The sequence below is a fragment of the Thamnophis elegans genome, chromosome 8 (genome assembly GCF_009769535.1).
Source record: "Thamnophis elegans isolate rThaEle1 chromosome 8, rThaEle1.pri, whole genome shotgun sequence".
Taxonomy (NCBI): Eukaryota; Metazoa; Chordata; class Lepidosauria; order Squamata; family Colubridae; genus Thamnophis; species Thamnophis elegans.
The window spans coordinates 53,776,330-53,796,871 of NC_045548.1; the positions used below are offsets into that span (position 1 = coordinate 53,776,330).

The window sequence follows — 20,542 nt, forward strand, 5'->3', positions numbered from 1 at the left end:
TCTTTATATCATTCTGGGTGATGGATGGGTACCTAGCCTTCTAAATGTTTTTCTTCTTGTTGTTCTTCAAGGTACATCCAATGAAGTAGCCCAGTTCCTATCTAAAGAAAACCAAGTGATTGTTCGGATGCGGGGTCTCCCATTCAATGTAACATCAGAAGAAGTGTTAGCGTTTTTTGGTCAACACTGTCCTGTGACAGGTGGAAAAGAAGGAATCCTTTTTGTGACTTACCCTGACAATAGGCCAACGGGAGATGCATTTGTGTTGTTTGCTTGTGAGGAATATGCACAAAACGCACTCAAAAAGCATAAGGACTTGTTGGGGAAAAGGTATATAGAACTTTTCAGGAGTACAGCTGCTGAGGTACAGCAGGTGAGAACCAGTACTCACTAATATTATGGTGTGAGATGCTAATTCAAGATAACTATGGAATTCACAACTGCAAGATAAAGCAATCACCAATTTGAATGTCTTTAATGGAAAACTAAACAAGTTCATGGAGAATTAATACAGACTATATATTATTTGAAGTGTCTTTGAATATTAGTAGCTTGGGTTGGTGGTTATGTTTTTTTAACACTTATGATATTGGTTTGAGCTCTGAGCTTGGCAATTTGGTTGCAAATGTTTCATCCCCATTTGAGGAGACATCTTCAGTATGCTTTCGATTGTGCTTGTTTGAGGGAGCACTGGTCTTTAAATACCTTGCTAAGTCCTGGTTTGATTTTGGGTTGTGTGATTGGCTGGCTGTAGTTACTGAGTCATAGTCCTTCATTTTAAGTACCATCTGTATATAGTCTGTATACAGGCTGTATATTATCTCTGATACCAGATACAGTCTGTCTTTGATATCATTTGGTGGCTACTATACTTCTAAAAGGCATTTGACTGGGCATTTTGGATAAAGATAATCTGAATTAGGGGGGAAAATTTTTTTAGGTTATGGCCTCCAAAATTAAAGGAACGAATTATAAGCCTGCAATGGTGCAAGGCAGGCCCCCCTGGCTAGGTGGGAGGAATAGTACTGCCGTGAATCAATCCTGATACAGCAGAATGTTCACACAGAAAGTTGTATTGTGTTTTCTAATTGGAGAAATCATTTTCCAACTAGATAGCTTTCATCCCACCTTCATTGGTGGCAGGCACTGAGATAGAGACTTCCATTCGTTGTGGGGATAATGTCCTTCACAATTGATTAGCAGACCATCTCAATGTTAGGGCAAGAAGAGTGTGGATGAAACCTTATTAGGCAATGTAAAATTTACCTTTTAAAAAAAACAAGTTTAGCCAGTTAATTGGGAAGCAGCTTGGGTTGAGGCAACACCATATCTAATCTCTAGCATTTTTTTAAAAAAGCATGAGAGATGTAACCCAAATTTTAGAGACTTGCTGCCTGTTGGTGTAGATTGGGCATGTGTGGTCTTTTAGTCATGAAGGGCTATGTAGATTTAATATTTTTTGAAGTGATGAAGTCCATAGTGCTAAGGGCTAGGTTTCAAAACAAGAAAAGCCAGATTGTGTACATGGGATGGCTAAGATTTTCTCTCTTGCTCTTGGTGGGGAGTCTTTGTTTTCAAATGCATTAAGCTGACTTTAGAGCTTACACTATTCATTTGGTATGTTTCCTGTTTCTAAACTTGTTTATTATTTTTTGCTTGCAGGTCCTGAACAGGTATTCCTCTGCTCCTCTCATTCCTCTCCCAACTCCTCCTATTCTTCCTGTGCTACCTCAGCAGTTTGTGCCTCCCACCACTGTCAGGGACTGTGTTCGTCTGCGTGGTCTTCCATATGCTGCCACTATAGAGGACATTTTGGGATTCCTGGGAGAGTTTTCTGGAGATATCAGAACTCATGGGGTTCACATGGTGTTAAATCACCAGGTTAGTGAAGAATGTTAACAAGAATGTACTCACAATGACATGGTTGTTCCTGAAACAATGAATGGGACTTTGAGTCTTCATTTTGCCCAATGGTAAGGCCAGATATTTTTCAAAGGTTCAGAAATCAAGTAAGGAAGCAAGAGTGACTTTTGCATGGAGTGAAGGCTTTATAGTTGTTTGGCCTAAAAGAAAAGACTGATTTCCTAAAAGGTCCAGCAACAATAATGAGGCTAGGTAGCACCATCAGTACTAATTATGTTACCTAGTTGGGTAATGAAACATCTGAAAGCAATAACCGAGCTCAGAAAGCGCCAAGAAATCTGTAATTAAGATCGTTGCAGAAAAGATAGAAGCATGGTATATTTAAACTTTCTAGAACATGGGTGGCAGTCAGATGTTTCTGTACTACAATTACCAGAAACCCAGCCAACATTACCAATACAAGAAGTGGTGGGAGAAGTATAACAACATCTGGGAGGCCATACATTATTTAGACCTCTCCTAACTTCATATGCATCCCTTAAAGATAAGGAATTTCCCACATCTGTTTTAGGCTATGCATACTACCACACCAGGACACAAAAATCAAACATCATAGTCATAACCATAATGTTACAAGGTAATCAAAAGCCAGCATTGGAGAAAAATAAATACGAAATAGAGAAATAGACTTCTTCCTCTTGTATGGAGCCTTGCCTAGCAATTAAAGATTCCTCGTAACTTCAACTTAGGAGAGACGTATGTAGTCCCAGGAGGACAAAAAAGTTCATGACTTCAGTGGCACTGAATGAAGATAACGTGTCATTGATGGTACCTCTGCCCAGATGTGGGACAGTCAACTAGGCTTTTCTATCAAAACCCCTAATTGTCATAGGGAGGAAATTTAGAATTTGTCAATGCAGTTATGAGATAAAATTGGGGGCTTGATGGGTGCCTCTCAAATGTAAAAAAGAGTTATTTCAGCTACCTAACAATTGTCAAAAGATATTTTCCAGCCCCTATTTGGCAAAGTTTGTAAGTTGTAAGTTTAATTTTATTTATAGGCCGCCCAATCCCGAAGGACTCCGGGCAGCTTACAGAAGGGAAGAGAAAGAAAATAAAAGAAAGTAAAAATAAAATAAGACAAGTTAAAACGACACCGATACATTCATTTCAGTCGGGGCTGGACCTTAACAATGAGGTCAACAGCCCCAGGCCTGCCGGAAAAGCCAGGTCTTGACAGCTTTTCTGAAGGCCATGAGAGTGGGTGAGGTCCAGATTTCTGGGGGTAGTTCGTTCCAAAGGGTCGGGGCAGCCACAGAGAAGGCTCTCCTCCGGGGAGCCGCCAGCTGACATTGTCTGGCTGACGGCATCCGAAGGAGGCCAACCCTGTGGGATCTTACCGGCCGCTGGGAGGAATATGGCAGTAGGCGGTCTCGCAGGTATGCTGGTCCTAAGCCATGTAGGGCTTTAAAGGTAATAACCAACACCTTGAATTGCGTCCGGAGACCAATGGGTAGCCAGTGCAGCTCGCGGAGGATAGGTGTAACTTGGGTGTGCCTAGGTACATCCAATATCGCTCGCGCGGCTGCATTCTGGACTAGTTGCAGTCTCCGAATGCTTTTCAAGGGTAGCCCCATGTAGAGCGCGTTGCAGTAATCCAGCCTTGAGGTGACTAGGGCATGAGTGACAGTTTGGAGTGCCTCCCGATCCAAGTAGGGCCGCAATTGGTGCACCAGGCGAACAAAGCAAAATTGTCCTGATTATCTCTTGCTGCAAACATATTCTAGAAAGACATTGTCTATTTGCTTACTTTAATACAACAAGAATTAGATGATAAATCCAATAAAATAATTATAGGTAAAGAAACATAAAAGTAAGACTAATATAATAGAAATTAATGCTTAAGTGTGTTTGGTAAAACAAGGGGTGGATGGATGGTCAGTCAAGTCTGATCAGATGCCAAGTGAACGTTGACAGAATGGTCAGTATGCAAGAAAGAAATATATTGAAGTGATTTGGTCAACAGAGAATGAATGAGGATTGAATTGTGGAACAAATGTATGAAAACAAAATATGAAAGAATGGACTGAAAGGAAGGAAAAGACTTCATGGTGTGAAATTGATGGCAACCTCACAAACAGATGTGAAAAGTTTAAAAAGACAAAAAACAAGGTTTCAAATAATATATGGATATAGTGGAGGCAAAGATTGTCAGCATACCTTAAAAATATGGAAAATTATGTGTGGTATATAAAACTTATATTTAGGTAGATTTGATTTTCTTTCATCTTTTACTCACTATTTCTTATTCTTTATTTTGCTCTCTAAAATATTAGAAACAGAAGTTAGAAAAAAGGAGATACAAAAAAGAGAAAATGAATGTGGAGAGAATTTGATGATAAAGATGTTATATGCTATTGTAATTGTATTGACATATACCGTGTTTCCCCAAAATTAAGACGGATCTTATTTTCTTTTGACCCCTGAAATGGCCTTATTTTCAGGGCGGTCTTATCATTTTTGGGGTGCAGAAGGCAGCACACATAATCACCTCATGGCTGCTGCTGTGTTGCAATATTTTCAGGGAGGACTTATTTTCAGGGGAGGGCTTATTTTAGCTCATGGACTCAAAAGCCCGTTTGGGCTTATTATCCAGGGAGGTCTTATTTTCAGGGAAACAGGGTAGTTATATTATTAATAATATTGTGGTGAATATTATGACAAATATGTGGATTTTGATTGTCCAAAACCCAGATCCCACACTGTTTGGTGGAAATGGAAAGTAATATAAATAAAATAAATAAAACATGAAAAAAAAATCAGTCTTCCAAGTTAAGCTGACTATTTTTTTAAGGTAAGGTTATGCTTATAAACTTGCTGAGCAAGTGATTTTGCTGTGATGATCCACTTCTTCTTTCTTTTGTCCTTAGGGCCGACCCTCAGGAGATGCCTTTATCCAAATGAAGTCTTCAGATCGAGCCTTCTTGGCAGCTCAGAAGTGCCATAAAAAAACCATGAAGGACAGATATGTGGAAGTCTTTCAATGTTCTGCTGAGGAGATGAACTTTGTATTAATGGGGGGCACTTTAAATCGAAATGGCTTATCCCCACCACCATGTAAGTTACCATGTAAGTCTTGCTTGGGTCTTGGTGCTATTGGTATGCTGGTAGGTGCTGGAGCTCCTTCTCTTGACTCTTATGCCCCTCTCTTGGAAAAGTTCATCTGGGGATCTAGAGGGCAAACTTTCCCCCTTGAAATCAGTTGCAGACTTGGATGATGGTTCTCTTTGGGTTGTGGACTACTGTGATTCACGAAGGAATTGTCTTCCCTAATCTTGCTTTTTTGCTGACATGCACACTTTTTTTCCCATTCCTAATTTGCACTGGGCAGGTGTCGATGATTTTTTAGAATAAACTATTTGCAGCTTAGCTACTTAAATTCACTGCTGGTTATAAATAGCATAATTTAGCTCCTTGTACTGGTGGAAACTGAGATCCCACGGAACTGAACAACAGACTATAACTGAGCTGTTTTAAAAAAGGTAAACTTGAAACCAGATCAGAAAAATAACAACCACGAAGGCATATTTTGTCCTGCCTAGTTATTCTGCTTCTTATAAGGAATTGCTCTGCACATGTTACTGTCATTGTAATAAAAGGGCTATGATTGGCAGCACACATGGGACTTACATGGTTATTTTTTCAGAAGCATTATACTGGGAGAAAAAAATCCTACTTTTTCCCAGGTCTAGTTTGTCTCTCCCCTGAAAAATAAAGAGTTTTGCAGTGTGTCACTAATGTAACATGTAGTTTGACCTTTCAATGGCATTTAAAAAATAGAACAGATTTACGGAAAATAAAGTTGTCCCTAGATAATAGTCCTTGATAGTATCTATGCACCTTCTAAATTTGGAATTGATTTTTTTTTCCTGGATGCTAACTGGAGACCAACAAAGAACAGTAAACTGATGTTGTTCACAACTTCTGCTTCTGAACTTCCTAAAACATTTGGCTGATATGAAATGTTAGATTAAATATATATTTTGAACAAATCTTACAGAATCCACACACTTCTGAAACGCATTGATATTCTAATCTACAACCTACATTTTATTCAAGTGGGTTATATTACACCTATAATATAATTTAAGAGCACACACAAATCAGGTATCTTAACTAATGAAAGTGCATAGAGTTTTTAACAGAAAAAGTGAAGAATGCCACATGCAAATGTTTAGAGCAAGGTTCCATTTTTAATCATTAACTCTTTGTCTAAAGTGTTCAGTGTGGTTCAGTAATTTCTTTCAAAAGGAAGAAAAACATTCATCATGTGTCACCTAACCAAGCTTTTCTTAAAAATGCAAGTATAAAACAAAACAGATTATATATATATAAACAGAACATATATATATGTTATATTTGTGCTGATAAATAAATAAAGGGAGACTTTATTTATTTATTTATTTATTTATCAGCACAAATATAACAAATGTAACAAAAAGGCAACAGTAAAAAATATTGGGTTTCTGTCTGGATGGTCTCTTGTGATGAGCCGAAGGACAGAGAATGGAAGTGTGACCTTCCTCCCATATTTGGGCATACCAGGGGTTGTGACTATATATATATATATATATATATGTATGTATGTATGTATGTATGTATGGATGTATGTATGTATGTATGTAGGTCTCTAGTTGTTCGGGTTTTCTCCCGCGTAGAATTGGAGATGTCTTGGCGACGTTTCGACGAAGTCACATTCGTCATCTTCAGGCTGCTACTGACTACTTCAGGTTTGGTGTTTCCAGGAGTAGTGGAATATATATATATATAAAATTTATCAGCACAAATGCTACATGGATGTAGCAAAGGCAATGGTAAAATATTGGGCTTTCTGTCTGGATGGTCTCTTGTGACGAGCCGATGGACAGAGAATGGAGGCGGTTGGTTTCCTCCCATGATTGGGGCATACCAGGGGTTGTGACTTTAAGTGTATACCTTTCTCCCTGGCTCAGCTGATAACGGATCAGAGCCTGTGGCTTGTTGGTTAACACATCTGCCTAATATGTGGTATAGCCCAGGTTCGAATCCCAGTGGGAGTGTGGCTGGCTGATGAGAGCTAGATAGCTTGAAGTGGATTTATGCTAGTCTCCCTTTATTTATTTATCAGCACAAATGCTACATGGATGTAGCAAAGGCAACGGTAAAATGTTGGGCTTTCTGTCTGGATGGTCTCTTGTGACGAGCCGATGGACAGAGAATGGAGGCGGTTGGCTTCCTCCCATGATTGGGGCATACCAGGGGTTGTGACTTTAAGTGTGTGTGTGTGTGTGTGTATATATATATGTTTGTGTGTGTGTGTGTTTTATTTGTGCTGATAAATAAATAAAGGGAGACTAGTATAGATCTATTTCACGCTATTTAGCTCTCATCAGCTAGCCATACCCTTACTGGGATTCGAACCTGGGCTATATTACATATTAGGCAGACGTCTTAGCCATTAGGCCACAGGCTCTGATCCGTTATCAGCTGAGCCAGGGAGAAAGGTATATATTTAAAGTCACAACCCCTGGTATGCCCCAATTATGGGAGGAATTTAATACACACACACACACACACACACACACACTTAAAGTCACAACTCCTGGTATGCCCCAATCATGGGAGGAAGCCAACCGCCTCCATTCTCTGTGTATGTATATATATATATATATATATATATATATATATATATATATATATATATATATATATATATTTAGTGTCACAACCCCTGGTAAGCCCCAATTATGGGAGGAAGCTAACTGCTTCCATCATCTGTCAATTGGCTCGTCACAAGAGTCCATCACGACAGAAACCCAATATTTTTACTGTTGCCTTTGTTATATTTGTGTTTTATTTGTGCTGATAAATAAATAAAGGGAGACTAGTATAGATCTATTTCAAGCTATTTAGCTAGCTGATGAGAGCTAAATAGCTTGAAATAGATCTATACTAGTCTCCCTTTATTTATTTATCAGCACAAATAAAACATATATATATATATATGTGTGTGTGTGTGTCTGTGTATGTATGTATGTATGTATGTATGTATGTATGTATGTATGTATGTATGTATGTATGTATATCTGCTGGAATTGAAGAAAAATCCACATAAATTAATCTCATGAATTGCAGATATGTTCAAGAATGCTGCCCAAATTTTAGCTAGTGTACTATCATCTGTTTGCAGGGAGTATTTTGACTGATGGTTCCTGTGTCTTGTCCTGTTCTTAGGTATTTCTCCACCTTCGTATTCTTTTCCAACACCCACTGCAATAATTCCAACAGAAGCAGCCCTCTACCAGCCATCCCTATTCCTCAATCCACGAACCCTCCAGCCATCCACAGCATACTATCCAGCCGGCACTCAGCTCTTTATGAACTACACCACCTATTACCCTAGGTAATCCTCATCAAGGCAAGGCAAAACATTGTATGAATCGCAATGATGAACAGGACAAGAATCCTATGCTTACCGCTAATAAGGGTGCCCTGCAATAATTTGCCAGTGGGGTAAAAGTATCAAAAGACATCAGATAACTGATGAATAGACTCATTCTTTTATGTTTTCCGAGTTGGTAAAGAAGCCTTCTCAAAACGCTACCATGCAGGGGCCCCTAATTTGCTCTTTCTTTTTTGCAAGGAGTCTGATTTTTGCCAATTTCCCCCCCACCTTTGTCTGCAACTGTGTGGGGGCTTTTGGGGGTACCACTCCTAAAGGGCAAACTCACAGATGCACATATTCATGCATAGGGAAAGGGATCATGGCCTGTGTGTGTGAAGTAGATCACAGAAGGCTTTCTCCATGGAATTATTCTCTGGTTCAGAACAATAAATTAGCATGAAATCAAAGGAAAGAAGATCAGCTGGATTTGCAAATTACTGTAGAGCTGAAATGTTATAATATTTACTTTGACTAATCCAATCATAGGCCTATTCAGTAACAGTATTTGAAACAAACCATGGTTCAAAATGGCATAAATTCAATAATTGATTCTAAGGCAGGAAATGATATATTACAGTGACTTAGTTTGTTGCCTAGGTCAGAGGCAAGCCATAATCACAACTTTATAAACCACAGTGCCTGGCTACACATAACACAGTAGGGATTACTGTCCACATTCAGTAAGTCTGTTTTTGGAGAAGATCTAATACAGGATGATGGTCTCCATTTTCAGCTAGTTGGAAACTTGCCTCAGGTCTAGCTGTTTGTCACTGCATGGTGTCTGCCTAATGCTAGTCCCATTAATTTGGTTGAGCTGAAGAATCATCCAAGATTTTGAGAGAACATATTAGGGAGAGAGGTAATACATTCCAGAGAACACAGCAGGTTGTAGGAAAAAGAAATTCACAAAAAGCCAGGAAAATTCGAAGACTGAAGAATTGTATAGCAATGAAGAAAAGGAGGATGACATAACAGGAGAAGGATATCCAAGAAGTCCTAAACCCAGAATCATTGGTGAGGGAGTGTGTGCTTAACCTGGAGACAATGAACAGACAAGGTTGAGGTGGGGAAAAAGTGGGTGAATAAAGAACACATTTGAAGGTTTTTAGAAGATCCCCAAGTATCTTATAAAAACTGACCTTAATGGCCCAGCATTATGTGGAAATGTGGCCATCTAACTAACCTTTATTGAGCATTGCATGCTCATGGAATACTTTTATTCAAATGCACATAATATAAAGAGAAATAGCATAGCAATGATCAATTTGTGACTAGTGGGTAGCTTTTCTGGAATCTGAAATATGTGTTTCAGACAATTGTCTGCATTCAACAGACAATCCTTCAATTGCAACATCACCCCCTGGTCAGTTATTTTTTACCTCATATTATTGCACAACAGACAAGACATTGAATTGTTCCTTTTGCAATCACGGTTCAATTTTGACTTTACAGCATGCAGCAGAGAATGGATCTCTACAGCCAGATGGGTCGGCCAGGTCACTGCCCAAAGAATGGATACCTCTTTAAAGGTCCAAACAGTTAAATTTTCTGGAAAAAGTAAGTCTGCATACTTTTTTTTTCCTGCCAATTTTTTTCTAAAACTTCCTAATAGTTTTTCTGGATGTAGATTTCTCACCCTTCTCCCATCCATTCCCAGCATTCTCCTGACTCTCAAAATCTGTCCTTCTTTACTTCCCACCTCACTTCCCATGTCATTTTGGTTACTGGCCAAGGATTGGCTGCTCCATGTTGTCCTTTTGGGATGGTGAGATCATGGAGCAAATGGGTAATAACTGCATCCACAGGCACCTTCAGATTAGGAAGTCCCAAAATAATCCTTGTGGACCGCCATCACATAAAGGTTTCAATTCAGGCCTTCCAGATAAAAATAAACTTTTCCAGGGGTTTGTTCTGCTTCTGAACATAGAGGTTCCATGTTTAAATTGGCTGAGGGCAAATAGCATTCCTGTCCGCACTTTCAAATAAATGTGTTTAGGATCCTCAAGTGTTGATTTTATTTGACAGAAGATGATGTTATAATATCTTTACCATTGGCTGTAGTTTAGTCCTTAGTGGGCATAAGGTCCAACATATGTCAAAATTCAGCATCTGACTTCCTGTTCTAGCCAGCCAGATGTCTTTGGGAAGGCTACAAGTAGGGCAGGTGTGAAGTCAACTTACCTTTGCTACTGGTTCGGTAGCAATGTGAGCGTGTTCACACATACCACCTCCACGCATGCACAGGACCTTCCACATATGCCCAGAGTGTCAAAATGGGACGAGCCTGCTACCGAGCGTGCCTGCAAAGGCAAGTAGAACGGGGCGGTAGGGGGAGAGAATCCACTGTGCCAAGCAATTTAGATTAGCTAGAAAGCAGGAAATCTGACAATTCTAGCTAATATAAATCGTGCGTCACAACTGATCATTGGAAATACCGATTTGCCCAAACCAATAGCATTTTTTACTATTCGGGCAAACCGGTAGCATTTCACCCCTGAAGTAGGTCCACCTGCCCTCACAGATATGTTCCCTCTGATCCTGAAAATTACCAACAGGCAAGAAAAAGTGGACGAGATAGGCAAAAAAGACTAAGCTATGATTATATCCACCAGTGATGACATTTTCCAATGAGATCCTCATCTGGGTTGCATTTATTTATTTAATTTATGTGCCATTTCTTGGGGTTCAAAGTGACTCTGGAAACCACAATCTTCATCCAACCGTCAGGAGCCCGAGCGGGTAAAACTAACCTTGTTCAGAAGACATCCAAGTTATGACTATTTAAGTGTAGTGCAGTGCATTGTTAATTGTGACCGAGGAGAAATTCCTTAATCCACAGTTTATATCCATGTTTTGGTATATCTACATTTAAATCAGTGATAGCTGTCTGTCCAGACCAAGACAGGTGGAGGCATACGGATGTAGAGTTGTGATCATGTGATCCCCTTTTGCGACCTTCTGATGAGCAAAATCAATGGGGAAGCCAGATTCACTTAACAACTATCTTACTAACTTTACAACTGCAATTATTCTCTTAACAACTGTGGCAAGAAAGGTTGTAAAATGGGACAAAATTCATTTAATAAATGTCTCATTTAGCAACAGAAATGTTGGGCTCAGTTGTGGTCATAAGTCAAGGATCACCTGTACTTGCACAAGGAGAAAGAGTTCAGAGTGGGTCATGAGCTGGTAGGTTATAAGTAAGTCAAAGAATAGAATAGAATTGAATTCTTTATTGGCCAAGTGTGATTGGACACACAAGGAATTTCTCTTTGGTGTATATCCATGATGGCATAGATGACACGCAGAGCCATTTGTCAGGGCACATGAGGCTTGCCCTGTCAGTTGGCCAGCGTGCATGCTGGCCAGCCGACTTCGGCCTTCTTTGGAGGCCATTTTTCACCCTCTGGAGACTTCAGGAGCTTTCCTAAAGTCTCCCCGAAATACTGGCCCTACAGTAAGGTGACCAGATTTTCAGATTGGAAAAGAGGGACACCCTTGACCGGAGGGGGGGGGGGGCTTGATTAAAACAATTTTTTTTGTCAAAAGGTCACCCCAGGACACTGAAACCAGCATAAATACAAATCTGTTGCCAAACAAAATTTTGATCACGTGACCATGAGGATGCTGCAACGGTCGCTAAGTGTGAAAAATGGTCGCAACGGTCGCTAAGTGTGAAAAATGGTCGCAACGGTCGCTAAGTGTGAAAAATGGTCATCAGTCACTTTTTTCAATGCCATTGTAACTTTGGTCACTAAATGTTTTTCCCCTCCTCGAGACTCCTCACTTCTTCCTTCATTCCTCTTGCTGATCTACCTTCACCTTATCTGTCTTCTGCTCTTTCCCTCTCTTCCTTCCTTCCTCCCTCCTTCCATCCTCTTCTTTCCTCACTCACTCCCTTCCTCCTTTTTTCTCTTCCTTCCTCCTTCCATTCTTTATACGATATAAAATTCAATGAGGGTGAAACACACCAAATCTGGCAAAGCTGCCTTGCACCAACCTGGCCTGCCCATAGAATAGCAGCCACTTTGAGACACATAAACCTGGTCTGAACATATTGCATCACAAAGATTTGCAAAGATCACATTTGCAAAAAGGAACATTTCTTGTAGTAAATACATTTTATAAACAATTTAAAAGTAAAAATCCCCCCAAAATAATAAAAAAGGTATTCTATAAATAAAAGAAATCCTTAAAAACCATTGTTAAGTATTACACCAGCAATAATTTATACTGTCACCATTTCAAACTATCATCAGAAATACGAATCTGTTGCCAAACATCAACATTTTGATCGCGTAACCATGAGGATGCCACAACGGTCGCTAAGTGTGAAAATGGTCGCTAAGTGTGAAAAATGGTCATCAGTCACTTTTTTCAATGCCATTGTAATTTTGGTCACTAAACAGCCATGTTCCTGACTTAACAACCACCATGATTCACTTAACGTGGCAATAAAAGGTCGCAAAATGAGGCAAAAATCATTTAACAAACGTCTCCCTTAGCAACAGAAATTGGGGGATCAATCCTGGTCGTAAGTCGAGGATTACCGGTAGCCAATTGCAAAAGGCAACTTTACTTGGAACAGGTGAGATTGTGCCCGGATCCCTTTCATGCCAACATCCCATCCTGTCCATGGGGAGAACTCCACAGGCGGACAAAAGCCCCAATCCCCTCTCAACCTCCAGTTGACTCTGCCATCCGCCATAACCACACATGCCCCTCAAAGGCAAAACTCAGGGGGCTGAATTCTACAGGGGGAGGAGTAAAGGGGGGATTTGAGGGGCAGCCCAAAGCACCATCTGTCTAAATTTGCATCAGGCAGGCAGTAACATTTTCATAGACCATGATCAGAGGAGCAGCTGATCCTATGGAGAGACTCCTCCTGCATTCAGTCCCAGGCCTACAAGTGGAAGTACCCTTCCTTCCTTCCTCCTTTCACCTTCCTTCCCTCCCTCCCTCCCTCCCTCCCTCTTTCTTCCTTCTAGCCTTCCTTCCTTTCCATTCTTTCTCCTTCCTTCCTTCCTCTTGCCTATCTGCCTTCTGTCTTTCTGCTCTTTAGATCTCTCTTCCTCCTTCCTTCCTCTTTCCATCCTTTCACCAAAAATCAGGATGTTTTATTAGCATCAGCATCATTCTGCTGAAAATGCCAGATTCTGTGGTACTTCTGGATGAGATTTAGAAAATTACAGAGACATGAGGAACCATTATATAATTTCACTTGGCAAAACTCTGATTAAAATAATAGCAACAAAATGTAAGGTTTTTTAATTTTAAAACTCTAGCAAAACATAGATTTATTTCCAGTTTAGTTAATTAATGCCATTATAAACAGGAATGCAATTGATTAAATAAAAATGACTTTTTCTTTTATTAAGAATACTTATTCTACACTAAACTAGAAAATATTTCATAGGCCCTTCAACAAGTTTGTTACAAATTTTCAGGATTGCATGCATTCTTGAAACTGATACCATGTAATGTTAAAAAGCAGATAGCTAACTAAGTACACTAAAAACCATGTTTAATTATTTGCTACTTGAGGCCAATAGCAATGATGAAGAAATTTCTGTCATCCTCAGTGACAATATTTTTAGGGCCAAAAAATAAAACTCTGTATATTGGATCTGTTGAATGGAGAAAGGCCTGCCCCCCCTCCCCCAAATGAGACACCTTCCATGATAATAGGAGAGGAGAGCCTGGAGACAGCAATCACAAGGCAGAACGTAGCTAAGAGAATGGAAACTTGCCTCTTGGAAGGAATGACCCGGTTTGGCTCCCACTTTCAACAATCGAACAGAGAAGCGAAGAGGAAGGAGAGACGAAGCGGGAGCCAAGCCGGGCTAGAGTGTTGGGCTGAAGGAAGGAGGGATACACACACTCGTGTTCTCCCCCTTCCTCTCTCTCTCTCTCTCAAATGGCAAATCCGAGCCCGGTCCCATGCCTTCTCCCAACCCCCGCCCTGTTCTCTTAGCTCTCCTCTCCTATTACCGTGGAAGGCGTCTCATTGGGGAGGGGGAAGCAAGCCTTTTTCCATTTCAAGGAGCTGCCGCTCCTCCCCCCCACCTCTTAGAAGTCCAGCCAGCTGCCCGCCAAGCTCTCCGCGGAGACTCACCCAGAGTTTTCACTGCGATTTGCCTGGTGAGGGGAGGCGGCAGGTTGATGCAGACCAAATCCACAGTATAATAAATACAAGTATAATAAATACTTGTATTTATTATACTTGTATTTACTTCCTCCTCCTTCTCCTCGCTGCGATCTGGTTGCTTCCCTTCAAATCTTTGGAACGGCTTGGCTCCTTTTTTTTTTTTTTTAGGGCGCCCCTCCGTTGGGAGGAGGTGGAGGATAGGCTCCAACTCTGCCCAGAGAAGGAGCCCGAGCGCTCCGGGGAAACGCGGCAAGCAAGCCAGCACTTCAAAGTCATGTTTCGCTGAATGACGGGCAAGTTCTAAACTGCCGGCATGACTTTGAAAGGGCTGGATTGCCTTCTGCATGGGCCGACGTGGAAGGCAAGCGGCAAGCCAGCCCTTCAAACCTATGCCGGCACTTTAGCGTGCCCCTTGGCCACCATTCAGCGAAATATGTTTCGCTGAATGACGGGCAAGTTCTAAACTGCCGGCATGACTTTGAAAGGGCTGGATTGCCTTCCGCGCGGGCCGACGTGGAAGGCAAGCGGCAAGCCAGCCCTTCAAACTTATGCCGGCACTTTAGCGTGCCCCTTGGCCGCCATTCAGCGAAATATGTTTCGCTGAATGACGGGCAAATTCTAAACTGCCGGCATGACTTTGAAAGGGCTGGATTGCCTTCCGCGCGGGCCGAAGTGGAAGGCAAGCGGCAAGCCAACACTTCAAAGTCGTGCCGGCAGGCAGGGCTGGAGCGAGCGTGCTCCGTCCCGGTGGGTGCATGAGCGGAGCACTTTTCCAGCGCTCCTGTGCCTGGAGAGCTCCCTCTGCATATGAGCCCGGGATCCGCCATTTGCGCTCCCTTGCTCTGCCTCGCCACCCGCCTTCCCTATCTAGGGACTCCTCCAGCAGAAATAGCAGAGTCGCGTCGAGCGCCGCTCTGCCTTTCTCTGTGCTCTTCCCGCCCGGACGCCCAGAGCCTCCCAGCCCGCCCGGCCCGGGGTGAGTCAGCTGCAGTGCAGCGGGTGGCGATCCCGCCACCCCCCCCTCACTCGCCCCGCCCGTCACTTACTCTGAGTTCGGAGAAGAAGCGGCAGCCCCAGGTGGCACTTTTCGCAGAGGTTTTTCCACAGCTTGTCCGGAAGTGGAGCTGGAAAGGCAAGCTCGCTCCCCGCTCACTCACTACGCTACCCCGCCCATGCGAGCGGCAACGGATGGGCGGGGGACTCATGCGGCATGCTAAGCGGACTCCAGCCAATCAGTGAGCTGGTTGGGATGGAAAACTTTAAGCACGCCGTGTTTTCCATCCCAGCCAGCTCACTGATTGGCTGGAGTCCAGGCCAATCCAATCTGTGAGCGGCAGGCTGGGCTGGCTTAAATTTGTAGGTAGGAGGTAGGATAGAGAACAGAACGATGAGCCAGCCCACCAAGCTAGCAGCTGATGGGCGGGAGCTGCTAGCGCCAAAAAAAGCGTGCTTTTTAAAAAAGCGGGCGGGACGCGGGAAAATGCATTGGAAAGCGGGTGTGTCCCGCCAAAAGCGGGATGTCTGGTCACCTTACCCTACAGGCAAACCAGAAGTTCGGGAACAGACTTCTGGTTTACTCATAGGGCCTGTTTTAGCTTTCCGGAGCCTTCAGGGAAAAATGACCCTACGAGCAAACTGGAAGTCACTTCTGGGTTGTTCGTAGGGATGGTTTTAGCCCTCCAGAGCCTTCAGGGAAGCCTCCTGGAGACCCCTGAAGGCTACGGAGAACTAATACCAACCTTACGAGCAACCCAGAAGTGACTTCCGTTTTGCTCATAGGGTCGTTTTTCCCTGAAGGCTCCGGAAGGCTAAAACAGGCCCTACAAGTAAACCAGAAGTCTGTTCCCAAACTTTCGGTTTACCTGTAGGGCCGGTTTTTCACGCTCCGGAGCCTTCAGAGAAGCTCCTGAAGCCTCCAGAAGAGGCTGTTTTCGCCCTTCCCAGGCTCCTATAAAGCCTCTGGAGCCTGGGGAGGGCGAAAAAAGCAGGCCAAAAATGGGGGGGTGAAGTGCTGGTCGTGCGTGCATGCGTGCTGTGGTCGTGCACATAGCATTATGGGTGTGACATGCCCACGCCCTACCCCCTACGCTCCCCCCGCTTTTGGCATGCAAGCCAAAAATGGTTCACCATCACTGATATATATGCTCTCAGTGTACATAAGGAGAATAAAATACATTCATCAAGAATAAAAAGATACACCACTTAGTTACAGTCAAGATTACTAAAAAGCTATCAAATCATATTAGGAAACAATTAAAAACAATATAAATATATATACATCAGTGGTGGGTTTCTGCCGGTTCAGACCGGCTCGGGAGAACCGGATGGTGAAATTTACCAATCCGGTGAGAGGAGGTTCAACCGGTGGACCCAGAAGTAACTTCTGAAACGCCTGCCCCAGCCCCATCGCTCGCTTGCTCACCCCAGCCCATTCGGAAGCAGCTCCATCGCTCACTCCCCCGACCTATCCGCACTATCCTACCCCAATTTGGTGTCAAGTCCCATACCTGGGAGTGGAGGTGGTGAATGGGGAAGAATGGAGAGGTCCAGCGGCACAATCTACCAGACAGCAGCGGCAAGCTCAGGAGTTTTTTCCTGGATTCCTCTCTGTCCTGCCTCCTCCGATTTCCCAAAGTTCTTTCCTCAACATGTGATAGCTTTTTCCAGGATTCCCCTCTGTACTGCCTTCTCAAATCTCCCAAAGTTCTTTCCCCAGAATGTGATAGCTTTCTACTGGATTCCCCTCTGTCCTGCCTTCTCAGACCTCCCTAATTTCAGCCCTTAATCCGCCACGTGTTTATTTTTGGAAGGTTTTCCCCTCTCTTCCCTCCCCCTCCATAGGAGTCCCAAAACATTTTGCCACATGGCTTGGGGGGGGGGGTCATGTGACTGAGTTGCATGAGTGATTTCAAGTTGTCCATACCCTCCTGGTCACATGACTGCCAAGCCACGCTCACAAAATAGGCCACACCCACAGAATAGGTTCTAAAAAATTTTGAAATCCACCACTGATATACATATATATAATATAAAAATATAAAAAAGATACAAGTAACATGATTATAGTTATTAGTTGATAGAGAGAGATACTAATAAGGAGGAGAAGAAGAATAGTAATACAGTCTTAGTAAATTATTTGACAGTGTTGTGAGAATTAATTATTAAGTAGAGTGATGGCATTCGGAGAAAAAATGTCCTTGTGTCTAGTTCTTCTGGTGTGCAGTGCCCTATAGTGTCATTTTGAGGGAAGGATTTGAAACAATTTATGTTCAGGATGTGAGGGGTCTGTAGATATTTTCACAGTCCTCTTTTTGACTCTTGCAGTATATGGGTCCTCAATGGAAGGCAGGTTGGTAGCAATTGTTTTTTCTACAGTTCTAATTATCCATTGAAGTCTGTGTTTGTCTTGTTTGGTTGCAGAGTCAAACCAAACAGTTATGGTCCTCAACTTACAACCACAATTGGGGGTCAGAATTTCTGTTGCTAAGCAAGGCTATTGTTAAGTGAGCCGTCTCCATTTTATAACTTTTTTCCCAGTTGCTGAGTGAATCAGTGTAGTTGTTAAGTGAAGTGTGCAGACGTTAAGCAAATATTTGTAGGTTAAGGCTTATATGTATGTAACCATACGAATGACATGATCCAGTCCTTTTGTATTTGTTATAGGCTCCAGTTCACATCCTATACAACTTCACTGAACAAAATGGAAATCCCGCTGAGCAGGCTCCAAATTCTACATGGCTCCACCATCTTGGATATCTGTTGATATCAGGAAATTGTGTGGTTTTTTTTTTAAATGTCACCCCAGAAATAGCATACATGTCACCCCAGAAATAATCTTTCTCCATCTCTCATTCTATACTTGCCACTGAAAGCCTTGGGGACCACGTAAAAGCACTACCGGAAATCACAGCTGCCAAATTCACAAGGGAAGTATATTTGTAGCTATCTATATCCAAACATTACATTTATCTGTGATCACTAAAAGTATCCTACCAAAGTTAAGGCACTCCTAACATTTGTTGATACAACACATCATGGCAAACCAACTTTTCTAGTTTCATGCACATTTTAAAAATAAAATAAAAAGGTCTGAAGACCTTCAGATTTATGCCATTGGTGGGGTTGTTTCTGTGTGAATGTTGCATTTGTATTTGTGTGTATATATGCCGATGTATGTTTACTTGGGTGTGTAAACACCTTGATTCGTGTATATTTATTTGTTTAACAATATTTTTCAGGTTCTAGGCAGGTTTACTTGTCAGTGTAAAATGCAGTATGGGGTGGGGAGGGGAGAGTATGGTGTATCATTTTGTAAAATATAGCTTATAAATATATAAATATATATAATAATGTAATGCTCTAAAATTTGTATATTGCACATGACTACTGTATATTTAAATTCCTCTAGTCAGATAATGTAACAGAGGAGAAGTTATTAATGGTGTACAAATCTTTAAACAATTCTACTCTTTCCAGAAGCCAATATATAACTTATAAATATTAGTATTAATTAAACTTGGACAGTTAGAAAGTTTCTCCCCACCATTGTCTTTCCTATGGAGAAAGGAATTAAAATGTGTGCAGTAAAATGTATAGATCACAACACTGTAAGGGGCTGGGATATGGAAATTCTCATTTTAATGTTTTACATCATTTTTTCTGCTGGTATCCCTGATGAATTATCAAAATCACACAGTTTTTATATCAAAAGCATACAGGGGCTATGTCACTGTTGTAAAAATAGATTGGAATTGTTCTTGCTGGATTCTGTTCAGACCTAATGAATGAATGTTATGCTCTTTGACTCACATTACAGTTTTGTCTTCCACAAATATTAAACTCTTTTAAATCAGTTTACTGAATTATTGAATTCTGTACATGGGCAGGTAGGGTGGGTAAATAAACAGTTGGTCTTTCAAGTTGGGTTTTTTCCTCTCCAAAAATCTAAGTTGGATCTGTTTTAAGAAAGACTGAGAACTGTATCCCTTTCCCCCCTCACAACCTATCCATCAACTAATGATTCAAAATTATGACTCTTCAAAATTCTATAAGACACTTTTTATTTCCTTAACTGCCATCCTTATCATCTAGGTCAGTGTTTCTCAACCTTGGCAACTTTAAGTCCTGTGGACTTCAACTCCCAGAATTCCCTAGCCAGCTGCTTAAGAGCCAAGGTGGTGCAGTGGTTAAATGCAGCACTGCAGGCTACTTCAGCTGACTGCAGTTCTGCAGTTCGGCTGTTCAAATCTCACCGGCTCAGGGTTGACTCAGCCTTCCATCCTTCCGAGGTGGGTAAAATGAGGACCTGGATTGTTGTTGGGGGCAATATGCTGACTCTGTAAACCGCTTAGAGAGGGCTGAAAGCCCTATGAAGCGGTATATAAGTCTAACTGCTATTGCTACTGCTATTAAAGTTGCCATGGTTGAGAAACACTGATCTAGGTGGCAGCATCAAACTGACCTTGGCTGATCTCAGAAAGTGAAATACAGTTAAGACTATCCCAAAGGTGATATTTTTCAACTGGACTTTCTGTTTTTTCTTTTGTTTCGCTTCTCATCCAAGAAGCTTCTTCAGATCTTTGGTTAAGACTACGATAGTTAGTAATTGGACAGGAAGCCACCAGAGAGAATCCCAAGAATGCACAAATAGGGTACAGCAATCAACCCCTCATGCATTGCTGCTGATGTATCTGTGGTCATCAGGAATAGAGTCCAGATCCACACCTTTTCCATTTTCACCAGTCCAATTGATTTACTGTGTTCCACAATATCTTTTATTGCATCAGCTTTAGGAACATTTAAAATTTTAATCTAGAGAGGGGAGATTTTTTCATTAGGAATAGGTCACAACATCCCTTTTCCCTATGAGCAAAGATACTCTTTGCCAAAGAGACGGGCATGGATTCTTGCTCACTGCTGGGATAACGGACATTAATTCTGGGCCATTCCAGAAGAGGGAGTTCAAAATCAATCACTTCTGTAGGAAGTTAAAACCCACACCTCTCCTAGAAAAATGAAATATCCTGGGAAATGTTGAAAAAGGCAGA

General features: G+C 41.8%; 1 protein-coding gene across 3 annotated transcripts in view; it reads left to right on the forward strand.

Annotated features, from left to right (window-relative positions):
* The window catches only part of ESRP1 (epithelial splicing regulatory protein 1), a 44,033-nt gene extending 25,639 nt beyond the window's left edge, over window positions 1-18,394 (forward strand). For 2 of the 3 annotated variants that reach the window (XM_032223174.1, XM_032223172.1), the window contains 6 exons: window positions 72-373; window positions 1,663-1,881; window positions 4,794-4,992; window positions 8,137-8,305; window positions 9,800-9,904; window positions 18,159-18,394. In XM_032223174.1, the coding sequence (XP_032079065.1) occupies window positions 72-373; window positions 1,663-1,881; window positions 4,794-4,992; window positions 8,137-8,305; window positions 9,800-9,890 (980 nt within the window). In that variant the 3' untranslated portion in view covers window positions 9,891-9,904; window positions 18,159-18,394. The remainder of the gene's footprint in view (window positions 1-71; window positions 374-1,662; window positions 1,882-4,793; window positions 4,993-8,136; window positions 8,306-9,799; window positions 9,905-18,158) is intronic. The other variant, XM_032223173.1, reaches the window with a different exon arrangement.
* Window positions 18,395-20,542: the final 2,148 nt, after the last annotated feature.